Below are 14691 nucleotides of genomic sequence, written 5' to 3'. Positions count from 1 at the left end.
TGATTCTTTTTTTCATTTTTTTGTGTTGTTATTATTTATTGTTAAAATTTTTAAACAATCAGAGGTGTTAAACAATTAATATATTTAAAGTTAAAAAATATATATGTATGTAAAGTCTGATTCGAACCAATGTACTTTCCCCTTGAAAAAAACAAATATTTCATTAATTAAAATTTTATTTGGCTATAACTCAGGAACAAATTAAAATAAGTACCACTTATGATATATCATTGAAAAGCTCTCAACAAGGGCTTATTACTCCAGTTAAGAAAAAGTCCAAACTACAAATGTTTCAGAATTGAAAACCCGCTTTATTTGGAAGTCTGACTATACACATTTTTGGCCCAGTCAATTGCAATCACAAGGGGAGGTGCACAACTCGATGTTACAACAGTCCTAATTATAAAATTTCAACACTACGGCTAATCGTTTTTGAGTTACGCAAGATACATAGGTACGTACAGACATCACGCCAAAACTAGTAAAAATGGTTATTTCCGTTGAAATCTAAAAACCAAAACTTTTCGTGATCAATACTTTCTCCTTTACTTTGTACACGAAAGTAAAAATAAAAAAATGTTTAAACCTCTAATTACAGTTGCAAACAGTTTTAAGAAAGACACAAGAAAAAATAAGAAAGTAAACCATACCAATTCAGCAGTAGAAGTGACGATAGCTTTGTCAGTGTGTGCTTCAATCTGAAGAACCTTTACACCACTGTCAAATTGTCTAATTCGTATTGGAAGTTTTAAATGATTGAGCAACTGGCAAGCAGCCAAAAGATCCTCAGGGCTCAACAACTCTAATCCTCTTGCTTTATTTACACGACAATATACATCAGTAAGAGACATTATGCCACCGACTTCCTAAGAAAATACAAAAACAAACTTAATAACATTTTTTCCATCGAGAAAGTAGGCACATAATTTTGTATTTTTTTACATGCATTCCTTGTCACTAGGTACTGAGTGAGCCTAAAGTTTAATGTAAATCTAATTTAAACCTAAAACTACATCCTTGTTAGGAAGAGTACAAAATTAATTCTTCAGTCCAGTAAGAATATTTTTCAATTAGAAAAACTTTAGCAATTTAATTTTAGTAATTAATTAAAGGTTGCGATTATTTTTAATTATGTAGAAAATACTACAGCTTCTAACAAATCATTAATTAAATCTACTAATAATGGGGCTATTGTTTATATCCTATATTTTTAACTACCCATTTTTAACACCTAATAACTAAATCTATTTCATTTGTGTCTAGTTCTGAAGCCATGTTAGAATAATTTGAGAGAATTTTTGTTGCATACTATTCCCTTATTTTACTTTACAACTTTAATTGATGTTATTTGAAAATATCAAATACTGTGAATTTCCCAACTAGATGATAATTTTCATTACAAATTCACCATTTTTTACAGCCACTGTTTACTGAATTCTCAGTATCTATTTCCTCATTTTTATTTTCCACACCGCTGAGTATGTTTTGATGACACTTAAAAATTAATTTATTTTTAGCCACTTTCCTCTTGTTGCTTACTTCGCATAATTTTGTTATATCTTTGTTTATCTAGAAAATGATGGTGACTTCTTCCTATTAAATATAGAAGTCCATAAATTATTCTGAAACACTGAATAAGTCATTAGATATCCAGTCATTTCTTGATATTTTTCTACTTCTGTTTCTTTTATGTAATGTAAGTAAAAATTTTTAAGCTTATTAAACTTATTCTCTTTGATAATAGAGCAATTTACCTATTTCTGCCTAATTTCTACTTCCACTAGCTTGTTGGGATCCAGTTCTCAAAATTATGACATAACAATTCTGTTATTTCCTATAAGAATTCACAGAGTTAAATTTACTAAAATATAATCTATTATTGTACTACATATGCTTGTAACTGTATTATAATTGTAAACTATAATTCTGAGGGAACAATATTGTAAAATTCTTTAAATATTCAAACATTTTTGTTAATTCCTACAATAAAATCTCCCTATTATATTAAATCTCTCTATTATATTTTTCAGTAAGCCTATCTAAACAAGCTGAAAAGTTTTCAGCAAATATATCCCAGTCTCGATTTAGAGAATGATAAACCTCTAATGACACCAAATTATTTTTCCCTTTTCCTAATTGAATTCTAGCAAATCTAATGTTTTATTTCAGATGCATATTTTACCTACAAAATCACAACACTAGGTTTATATTGCATTTAACCTAAATGGTTTATGCCTCTTATTTTTATATAAATTCCTACAATAACAATCAACTATACAATAAATAATCTCTAATACTAAATTTATTTATTCTGATAATGTGCATCAGAATATTACAGTGATTTTTGTTAAAGTGACAAGAGTATCTAACGAGCTTGCTCCACATAGTTACATGTTTGCAAGCTTGATATTATATTACCATAGTACATGCTCATATAATTTTAATTATAACTAATTAATAAGTATTTCAGATATACAGTAAATGTGTTTCATATGGCAGGTACAGTAGATTTCAGAATGAAATTACATTAAATATTATTTACTTATTATTAGATATTTAATAAATAAATACTTATTTTTTATTTAATAAGATTATTAATTTAAAATTATACAAATGTCAAATTAAGAAACAGGTTTACCTTTCCTTTCAACATGACAAAGAACCTTTTACACTACGTAATCCTTTTGAAAATTTTTTTTTAACATAAATATGTCAAAATAAACAAAGGATTCTGAAAAATACAAAAGCAAGGGCTTGATATATCAATGACACTAGTACACATAGAAAGCTAATTCAGCAAGACAAAAATAATTAAAAATATATCTGTTCCAAGTGTATCAGATTCTGAGATTACTCTATTATAATAACAGTCTAAATACTATTTGTATAGTGTGGGAATAAGGAGAGAGCGGCCTCTTGAGAAAGAAAGGAAAACAGGAAAATATAAACACTATAAATTTTTTCAATAAAAACAAGCAGCTCCCTCATTTTAAGTGAATTATCTACTTATTTATACTTTTATTATTATTTTCTATAACTCTGCTTTTGCACATTACTATTGTAGCAGTAATAATGTTACTGAGGAAAACAAACAAGTTGTTCTAATTGAAAGTTTTGTCGATTTAAAATTTTATGAATGTTGATTTTAAGTTTTATTTGCCACAATAATAAAAATGTGGAAAAAAAAGGGGGAGAAAGAAATCCCTAATAATTAATACTGGAATGCTCAAGGATTTTTAGAGTTGTTTATATATAGTACTAGAGCGGAAATAAATCTTAATATTACAAAAAAATTCCCTCTAATTAATAAATTCAAACAACTATCTAGTAGACATACACCAATTGGCTGTTCCATCATATCAGATATCTGTTTGGCGAGACTCTGGTAGAACTCATTTTGATTGTTAAATGAATTGCGAGTCACTGGATCATCGATACCGAGGCTTAACAGATATGATTTAAATTTGACAGTTTCATCTTCAGTTATATCTCCCTGTCTCTCCTAGAACAAAGAAAAGAGACCATAATAATAATCTTCTAACAAAACCAGTGTCTTTAAAAATGAAAATTGTAAATATATTAAATAATAAATTATAGCAACTTTATATGAATAGAATGAGTTATTAATCATGAGGATTGAAATCCAAGAGAAACAAACCATAAATGTAAAAAACTATCATTGTAATTTTCCCAGAGCTGTTCAACGTTTTAAATTTTTTGACAGTGAATTCGTGGGATGCTTTAAACCACGAATGGGGATTTGTTCTCAGGATAGTATCATACCATAATGGAAATAGTTCTAGAATTTATGCAATGTTCTTGAATTGTGAGACAAGATCTACTGACAAATAAGTAACCACTCCTACATTCATACATCACACCTACTTGACCATTACAAAATGTATTTCATCAATATCACACGTGCTGCACGCACATATCTCACGTTGATATCACAGTCAAGAGTTTTGAGATAGAATCTTTGTAAAGGCAGTTGCGTTAATATGAATGTTAAACTGTGGATAACAGTGTTCTTCGGTGGTTGGGTTTCAATTAACCTCACATTTCAGGAGTGGTCGGCCTGAGTCTTTCAAGACCACATCATTTTCCGGTACATTTATACATACATGCCAGACTATGAACAGATTCCTTGGCATCTCTGCAGAGTGCTATTGACATCATGTCACTATGCTGTTAATATGTAACCTGGTATTAAATAAATAAATAATATCAGATACTGCTTCAATTTTGTAATGAATTTCATTTGGTGTTTCCTGGTTGCACATAAATACCTAATAACAGATCACAACAATTTTTTTTTTTGTATCCAAATAGAATAGTAATGATTATTGAACCACTTTTATGACCTCCTCTCATATTCTTGTTAAGAATTCTCCATTGTCTTCATGAGTCTGTTCAATGCAAAAGACCAGACTGGTAAAAGTAGCACAATTTCAAAACTGATGTAAATGCCCATGGCTATTCTTCACACTTAACTGAGAACTTTTAAACAAAACATTTCCTACGTTTACCAAGTATTATGAAGCTTGAGTGTAAGCATTATAATTAAAACTTGTGGGAATCACAAGTTTTTTCAACTTGAATTATTACCAAAGTTTAAAATACTGCTTTATGGCGCACAACCACAAAAGCACTGCAAGCATTTATGAATATGAATATGATAATGATTTAATAGCATTTAGATATTTTTCTTAGCAGTACAATGAATACAATTTCAAGGAAAAGTTAATTGTAAGTAAATTGGGAGGGGAGAAATATACATACTTGAGAAAGTATTGTAAAGAGATAAAAATCAAAAAAGAGGTGGGATGGGAAAACTGGAAAAAAAAGGTAATGATTTCAGTTAAACACAACAATAAAAACGGGGTAAGTGAAGATAAGCGATATAAGAAAGAATCAGAGTTTTGAAATTAGGTAGATTGGCACAGTATGAAAAACATGAAAGAGAATGCAGACAACTTTAAATAAAATTTAAAAGAACTGAAGAGAAATTAGAATGTTCTAAAAGAAATAAGTGTACACTGTATAAAACATAATTTGTTCCAATTTAGATTTATGGAGCAGGTAAGTATGATTTTATGATGCAGATTTGTTATGAGTTAGACGAGCTACACAATAAATGATATATTGGTGCACTATATTGTGGAATTGCTGTGTTAATAATCCAAATTTATTTGCCACTGTTTTTTGTGTAATTTGTTTCTGTTAATTTACTAAGATATCCAAGTATTTTCAAAATACGTAATTAATCGGTTTCGACATGTAACAAATTTTAATGCAGTAATTGTAAACAGTGCTGCCACCTCATGTACATTAACATAACTAAGGAGGAGTTGGATTATATTTCTACTGAAAATCAAATCTGGCGCCATCCCTTTTACACTATATCGAGATGAAAAGAGTACACAAGCTACTAATGGTGTAAAGAAAGGAAGAGCCAATCTATCTCAGGTTATCCTAATGCTAAAAGAAACTAAAGAAAATAGAAGAATGGAGGAAGAAATGAACACATCCTTTGAATACTTGCAAGGTGTGGTAAATGATCAAAAGAAAAATTAAGCTGTTAAAGATAAGATGTTTACAACACTGATTGAAAATCTTAAGCAGGAAATTGTAGGTCTTAAAAATAAAATCAAAGTCAATGCAAACGATCAGTACTCAAGATCCAACATCACTGAGGTTCATGGGATGCCAGAAGCTGTCAAAGAAGATGAGGACAAAGTGGTAACACCCATCACTGCTGCTTTGGACATGGAAATCACAAGAAATTCAATCAACATTTGTCACAAACTGAGGAAGAAGGTCCAATGCTTTTGGGATCAACGTAAAACTTGTGAGACATGAGGATAAACAAAGCAAGAAACTTTAAGCTAAATGACTTCAGGATGACATAGGCAGAAAAGGCAATAAAAATTAAACAGTATGTTAAAAACCAAACTGTGTTGAAATCGTGGATGACAGACAACTTGTGTAGCAGGCAACAATACAGAAATAAATTAAACAAGATAGGTAAAAAAAAGACTTGATAAAGATTTACAGAGTTATTTTAAAACTTATATGTAGTAAATGTCTAAAAAAAAATAATATTTGAAGTAGAAAAAACAGTTACTACTCAAACTTACTAAAAAATAATACAAAGGAAAAATGGCAGACAATCTATAGTGTATTAGGGAAGGGGGTAAATAAATGAAGTTTTGATAGAATAAGTTTATTAGATGATTCCTTGATTATTACAGAAGAACCAAAGATGATAGCAGAAGAATTCAATAACTTCTTTGTAAATATCACAAAAGATTTAAAGAAACAATTAGACTCTTCTTTAGTAGTGATGAAAAGAGGTATAAACTACTTTTCCAAAAATTCATTTTTCTTCTACGTGTGCAGAAGTAGCTTTGATTATAAAAAGGTTGAAGTTTAATAAAGCCCCAGGAATTGATGGTATTTCTGCATTTACTATAAAAGAAGTTAAGGATATTTAAGTACAATTTTGGTCTTTTTGATCAATCTGAGTTTTGAAAGTGGAAAATTTCCATCAACCTTAAAATCTGTAGTAGTCATACCTTTGTTCAAAAAGGAGAATTCTTTAGATTTAAATAATTATAGACCGATATCCTTGCTTTCAGTTTTCTAAATGATAGTAGAGAAAAAAACGTTTAAGCTTTTTCGAGCTTATAAATTTTTTTTTCACTAAATCAATAATATAGTTTTAATGAAGGCAAATCAATAGATGATGCATTATTAAAATTTCTTTCTGACATATATAAAGATCAAAATGAGAAACATTCTGTAGGTGGTATATTCATAGATATCACTAAAGCATTTGATACTGTAGACCATAATATTTTACTGTCTTATTTGTCAGAAGCAGTTTTAAGAGGAATAACTTTGGAATGGCTTAGAAGTTACTTAACCAGGAGAGTTCAATGTATAAAATTCAAATATCAGTACAGTGCTTTTAGATCAGTAACTTATGGAGTTCCCAAAGCGTCTGTCCTTGCACCACCTATTCCTTTATTTACTATTTATTAATAACTTATGATCTGGTTCTTTCAAGGGTTGTTTTGCTGATAATAAGGCTCTGTGCTATAACTCTACAACTTCTGAACAATAAAAAAAAGACATGCAATATGATCTTGATTCATTAAAAATATGGTTTACCTTTAATAAATAAACTTTGAGCTTGAAAACTAAATACATATTAATTTTTCTTTGAGAGATAGATCTTTATATGACCACCTTGTGTGTTAAGAACTTTATACCTTTCATTGTTCACTTAAAACTTCAATACAGGATTTTCTGCTGGAAGCAACTTATTACTCCAAGTCAAATCAATTGTCATAGTTCAAAAAAAGTAGTGAGGCTAATAGTTAGGTTTAAAAGAGCTAAATATATATTCCCTTTCTTTTTATAATTCAATATTCTTCCTTTTAAGTATTTATATATGTATAAAGTACTGATAACGTTTTACATCAGGAGTGGTCATTTAGTGGGTAATTGAAATATATTGTAGATTAAAGTTACAAAACCATGTTCCTCAAATTCAAGCCAATAATGAAGTATTCAGGCATTTTTACTTGTTATGCACCCATAATTTTTAATCAACTGCCTACATATGTTACATTTTGTTCACAGTGAAAAAATTTTTGAAAGCTCCTAAACATTGGTTGTTCTAATTTGAAAGTATTAAGTTTCTTTTGATTAGTTTAAAATAATTTCTTCTGTTAGAGTAATTTAGAATAGACGCTTTAAAGACTACTTTAATGATGGCTATATATTGTATTAAACTGATGACATGCCGTAATATAATTGGTGTAATTTAGTTCAAATCATTAAGCCTAAGCACCAGCACAATGTCTGTTCCTTTCTTTCTTGTGATGGTATCCCAATACAAAGAATTAAATTTTTAATGAGATACCTAACCACCTTTCCATTTATTGAATAAAAAAACGTAATTTTGCTTACTTTACACTTATTTACTATGTATATTACTACATCTGTACTTTATTATTTAAAATTTGTAACTTGTGTACTATTTCTTATTATAACATTGTACTTTACTAGTGTATACCTAAATATTTGTAATTTTTATGTGAAATTTGAAAATTTTATGTGGAAACTGAAGATGCATTTACAACAATGGGAAGAGGAAAAGACAAGCAACGGAAGGTTGAAAGTGGAGGCAACAAATATATGACCACGGAGTGTGAATCAACAAATAGATAAAGGATGATATGGGAAGGAAATTGTAGAAGAGAATAAAGTGATAAGCTAAGATTCACTGTCCAAACTACTATCCTTGAATAAAAGGCACAGAATAATAACACCAAGAAATATGTGTTTACCCGGATCTTTGTGGATATAGCTTTTGATATATGCACCATATCATTTGCCATCATCATTAATCTATTTAAATCTTTAAAAGCAGCAGAAATGTTGTCATCAGTCGCTTTCTGTTTCTCTTGAATACCTCTTTCAATGCCAACTATTCCAGTTCGAAGTTTAACAGGCTACAGAAACAAAAATTAAACATCTTTTAAATTACAAAATGTATTAGAATTAATGTATACAAGAATGTATACAAGAATAAAATCTTTACTTAAACTAATAAAATACTTGAAAATGATATAAAAGGGATCAAAAGATTATCAATTACACAAAAACAAATAATTTTTAATTCTGATAATAAAATAACAAATATAGGTGAACCTCCATCCCCACACTTAACATGAAATTCATACAACATGGTTTGACACTATCATGTTTTAAGAATTGAGGAGAGCCCTAAAAACAAAAAGAAATGGCACCTGTTTTCAAGGTATCAAAAGACCAGGTAACTAATTATTTGCAGTAACCTTCAGGCAAGCATGAAATAAAATCATTACTAGTTTACAAATCCCTCAATCCTCATCTTATTTATATTGAAGTAAAAAAAATATAAGACAACTTTGCTCATTTATTACAAATAAAATGGCATAGGTAACCACTGATTTATTAAGAAAATGGTTTCAAAACTGTTTAATATCAAGTGTAGAGAATTACTTAAAGAAAAAAATTTAGATTATAAAATTCTATTAAAATTGAAGAATTCACCAAGTCGTCCTAAAGATTTAAATCACTAAAATGTTGAAACAACTTCACTTCTTCAACCAATAGATCAGGTAATAAATAGCTATATTTAAAATTCATAACATCAGACAATCAATGCAATAGATTTTAAGTTGATGAGTCTAATGAAATCATAGAAATGCTTTACAATTTTAGAGTGTATTAATATCATAACTTCATCTATCAAAGAAATAAGATCCTTAACATTAAATGCTTGGCAGAAAAAATTTATGGCCTGAGTAAATGCAAAGTGAGCAAATATAATAATCTATCTAGCAGAAAACAAAAATGTAATAGTAGAACTTGCTAAACCTATAAGAGGAGAAGGTTTTGAAAGTGTGAATGTAAAAGATATTCAGGAATTATTGATGGAAGAGGAGACTGATGAAGCTAACTTGGTGGAAGTGGCATCTGGTGTAAACCCAATTAATTCAAAAAGCAAAATACACATGAAGATAATAAAGTGGGACACTTTACCCTTAAAAGCATAAAAAAAAATTATTTTTAACAGAATATTTAGTCATATTTTCTGAATGAAGATTCTTGCCCTGAAAGCACAAAATTTAAAAGGCAACTCCACAATTGCTTAACACTATAATAAAAATATATAAAGAACTCTCAGCAAAAAGCAAACAATTAATGATAACATATTTTTTTTTGCAAAAAGTAGAGTTTAAAACTCAAAATGCTGCTGAAGATAGGATATTTTACTAAAGAGTAAATGCCCTCACTTAACAGTGCTTAGTAGTAATGATGAATAATATTTTTATTCAATTATTATTATAATAAACATGTTTGTTTTAATTAAAAAATAAATATAGTACATTATTTTGAGTTTTTGGAACTTAATCTTGTGTTTTCTACTAGTTTCTTGTTTTGTATAACACAAATTTACATAACACATTTTTTAAGAACCTAACAACCATATTATGCAGTGGTTATTTGTATCTTATTTCACAGAGTATCAAAAACTGCTATTGGCTTAAAAATCATACATATTATTAGGCCCTTCTCCTTACCTATTTGACATTTAGGCCTTTCCTTTTTTACTGTTCCTTGTTTAGGAATTTTTGACAAATGTTTCCATTTTGGTTAACTATGAAGATCTGGTGGCAGAAACGCTTTTATTTGTTTCAATTTTGTCCCCTAACTGTAATCTGCAATTTGTAAATAACAAAATCTTTCTCTTTACGATTAGGTTAGAAACTCCACTTTGAAATCTCTAAAAACATTTTATGAAAATAATTTCTAATTCTGATGGTTTTAATTTTCATCAGCACTTGAATGTTTTTGCTAATGCACAACCTGAGGATGTAGATTAAAATGTTTTGACAAAAGTGAAGCAGATTTAATTTTTTGTCATTATTTTTCTTTATAAATTAAATTCTGAGTAAGTGATCACCAAAAGCCTATCATTCACCTAGAAGGGTTGGATGGGCTATTAATAAAAACAGACCGATATAAATTCATATGATAATATAAATTAAAGAAACAACAGATATCATCAAGATTTTAATTATCTAAATTGCATGTCACATTCCACAAAAGTCTAAAAATAGGTTATATTATTCATGACTACTATAATGACAGTGACATAAGCCACTGAAATAATGACCATAAATTAAAACAGCCAAAGTCAATTTTGAAGTAAAACCCCTTTCTGTATAAAGTACTTAGATAACACGAAAAGTTGCATTTTAGCAATTATCTACATATGTAATTTCAATTACAAATACAGACAACAATAGATAGTGCTAACAATAAAAGACTTTCTGCAAAAAAAAGATTAAATTGAAAAAAATGATTAATTATTGTCAATACTTACCAATGAAAACTATAGTATAATAGAATTTTCTATTATCGGAGCTAATATCTCAAAACAGTTTATCTGACTGATAAATAGAAGTTAAAGATAAATCTCATCTTTTTTATCAAATTTCAGTGGTATATGTCTGTTAACAGAATACGATTTACTCAGCTATTCAAAACACTACTGTTTAAAAAATTAAGTTGTAAAATATTGTCCACGCTCTGTTTCCAAGCTTTATTGCTCTTATAATAACGAAGCTATCTTTATCAATTTACACAAAAAATTATTTTCAGATATAAAAAAAAAAATCATCCAGTAGTTGGCTATACTTGATTTTAAGCAAACACCACTATATACAACACAAAATCGATTTTTCATTTTTCAACAATCAATTGAAACTGTTTAATATGTTCATGAGCATCATGAATACATTTTTTACCTTATGTAGTTCTAAGATAAAATTATGTGTGGTGAAGGCCACAATTTTCAAGGAGTCAATTTACAAGGACTATTAAAAAATTAACTTCTGGTCCTTGTATTGTGCAGAAAAGTGAGGATAGCATTCTATCTTTGCACAGTTGAATAGCCCAGTTTGGTGTGGTTCTAGTAGTATTTTTGGAAGTATCATTTGCTTACTTGTTCCTGTAAAACTCTCATTCATAATGGCTGATGTCATAGAAAATCCCGCAGACTGTGAGTGAGTGCCATCATCCATTTCCTTCATGCAAAAAATTTGTCAGCTGCTGAAATTCTTTGTGAACTTTGTACAGTATATGGAGGAAATATCATGAGTATTTCCTCCACTTACTAATAACCAAAAAGACATAATCATTATGAAATATGACTGACATCCTCTTACGCCTTTCATTATTTTTGGGAAAAGTAAAATTTGAAATTTGGAAAAAGCAAAGTTGACAGTACAGTAAAACAACAGTGTCGTATGTTTTGGGAAGGTAGAACAAACATTCATGTCAATAAAAAAAAAATGAAGTGGTTGACCCTTGACCCTTCATGACAACATTCATCTACATACTGCAGTATGCATGTGTACTCAATCCCAAATCAACAGTTTCAAATGGGAGTTGTTTAACCATCCTCCATAGAGCCCTGATTTGGCTCCCAGTGATATCACCTTCTACCAAAAGTGAAGAAATGGTTAGTGAAACAGTGTTTTGAAAATGATGAGTTGAAAAACAGTTACTACCTGGCTTAATTCACAGGCAGCACAATTTTATAACGAGGCCATTCAAAAACTTGTTTACAAATATGACAAGTGCCCTTATTTGGACAGCAATTATGTAGAAAAGCAGCTAAAAAAATGTAGCTATAAGATGTATATAATAATCAGTTTTTTATCAATAGGTGTTTTTTTAATAATGAATTGGAAGTTACTTTCTGAATAGCCCTCGTATGTTCAATGAAAAAAGAATTACAGCATCAGTTCATTAGGCATTTAAAAAATTCTGCTTTTCCCAAAACTATTAATAATGAAAGGGATAAGAGAATGTCAGTCATCTTTCACAATAGATTCCCTGATTATTGAAGAAAGATGATTTTACTTTCTAGTCTAAAAGTCCTGATTAAAAAAAAATCATAATATACATTAAAAAAATAACCTTATACAGAAAAGATTTATAATCTACAACGATTGAATGAGAGAATCTGTATTTCATTAATAACTGTAAATCCTAACATGATTAATCACATCTGGCAGGTAAAGTATTGTTTAGGATGTTCACATTGAAACATGCTAATAAGATTATAATATGCTATGTAATAATCTTGTAATATTTCTGTACACTTTGATAAGTAATTAAATGTGTCAAATTTAATTAAGTATTTTGTTATTCAGTCATTAAATCAAGGACACTTTCTTTTATTATTAGATAAAATAGTTTAAAATTACCCCATAAAAAGAACACATACATTTAAAAATTCTACTTTAATGAAGAATGTATTCTAACAAAATATCATCAACCCAAACATTCACTTATTCTGTAACTAAACCACACAAAGAAAGAATAATAAAACCATAATGTCATCATTACTTACATTAGGAGGAGTGATGTTATTATTGGGTTGCACATTCTGCAAAGGATTTGGTAGTGATGGAATTGTGGATAGAACCCATACTTTAGTAGCAACAGTATCATTTAAAAGTTTAATTATATTTGTGCTGTCATCTTTAAATGATAATTTAATAAAATTATTGGGGCTGTATGCAACTGGACCAAGATTTTTACCTGAAACAGACAATAATTAGATAACAGAAATTAAACTACATAAGCTGAGCTCCAAAGTCAACTACAGTTCAGTTGTTCACTGACCATCACAAACCAGCTTGCCACGACATTGCTAGTCTTAGTTCTTTAATTTTAAAACTACATTACGGTGTGATTCTTCCTCTCCTGAATTGAATTAGTTGTTTGTAAGAATAACCTCTATCTTTCCCTTGATCCTCTGCAGGATTAATGAGGTTACAAGAATGATTTTGATTAAGCCCTCATGCTATCTAAAGCGTCACTGTATTTGACTGCAGGAATGAAGAGGAGAATCGTACTGCTCATATTTAACTGGAAATATTTTCTTTGGCAGTAGTACAATAACACATTTTAGATGATACTCTATTACAGGTATTTTTACATAATAGATAGTCTTTAAATTACAAAATTAGTAATTTATAAAAATTTATGCCACTTGATTTTGATTAAAAAACTGAATGTGCACTGTGTTGTGGCAAAATCTTGGTATGCTGCTAAACAAGTAACAAACATAAATACTTTTTATTAAAAAATTTATAGATTGATCAAACAAAGGCACAATTTTTTTGAATTACATAAAATTAGTCAACAAAGATCAGTAATGCAGCATTATGAAAGAGAAAGGGTAGCCAGAGTTTTCGACCAAGAAGTCTACATCTTATCAATGCATCCGTATTTATCAATTACTTAATGGCAAAACAAGCATGACTATTTCTTTAGTTTTCCTATGTTCCCTAGAAGTTACAATGAACAAAATAAAATTAAAGACTTTTTCATTGATAGAATTTTTAAATCTCTATCCAATCAAAGTTGGTGAAGAGAAATACCAATGTACTTTAGTGAAATACCAGTATAAAATTTAAAATACATACAACATTTTTTTAAACAAATCGAATCATTATAGACAGTCCTCAAACCCTAATCATTTATAAAATATGCTTAATCAAGGTAAAAGAATTTATTAAGTAATATAATAATTTTACCTTTCAATGTTTCAGAGAGGTGAATAATTATTTTCCTAGACTTATTGAAGAATGATGTGGATTGTTCTTCTTCAACAAATATAATGCACTGCAATGGCAATGAAAGGCAAATTTAACAACAAAAGCCTATTTTGCAAGTGGGGGATTCATGCAGGTTAGTTGGTTTTATATTTTTACATTCTCAAATTTAATTACTCTTTCTGTTGTCTATTCATATTGCAGTCTTCTGAAAAAATAATATAATGCTTAAATGCATATTTTTAAATTTTATATACAAAGTACATCTTGGGTTGTTTGATATAACAATTGATTAAAATTGTCATGTATTTTTGACTGATTTATATGAATTATTATCTATGAAAGGTATGATATTACATACATATGGAATTGATAGTTTATTAAGAATTATTTATTTAAAAACATTTTTATCATCAGTTAACTTTCCATTCACTATTGCATCTTTTCATTCTTTATTATTTTGCTTTACTCATATAAGAATCAGCCTACATACTAC

At 28.8% G+C, this 14691-nt stretch overlaps 1 protein-coding gene across 1 annotated transcript; it reads right to left on the bottom strand.

Moving 5' to 3' along the window:
* Positions 1–407: 407 nt before the first annotated feature.
* On the bottom strand, positions 408–14286 carry LOC142324718 (vacuolar protein-sorting-associated protein 36-like; the record flags this gene model as incomplete). Its single annotated transcript, XM_075365635.1, has 5 exons — positions 408–866; positions 3338–3502; positions 8361–8525; positions 12986–13176; positions 14178–14286. Coding segments are annotated over 5 exons (951 nt in total), but the record flags the coding sequence as incomplete, so codon positions are not given.
* Positions 14287–14691: the final 405 nt, after the last annotated feature.

The sequence above is a fragment of the Lycorma delicatula genome, chromosome 5, assembly GCF_047948215.1.
Source record: "Lycorma delicatula isolate Av1 chromosome 5, ASM4794821v1, whole genome shotgun sequence".
Lineage (NCBI taxonomy): Eukaryota > Metazoa > Arthropoda > Insecta > Hemiptera > Fulgoridae > Lycorma > Lycorma delicatula.
Note: the sequence above shows the minus strand (reverse complement) of the source record. Positions and strands in the feature narration are given on the sequence as shown.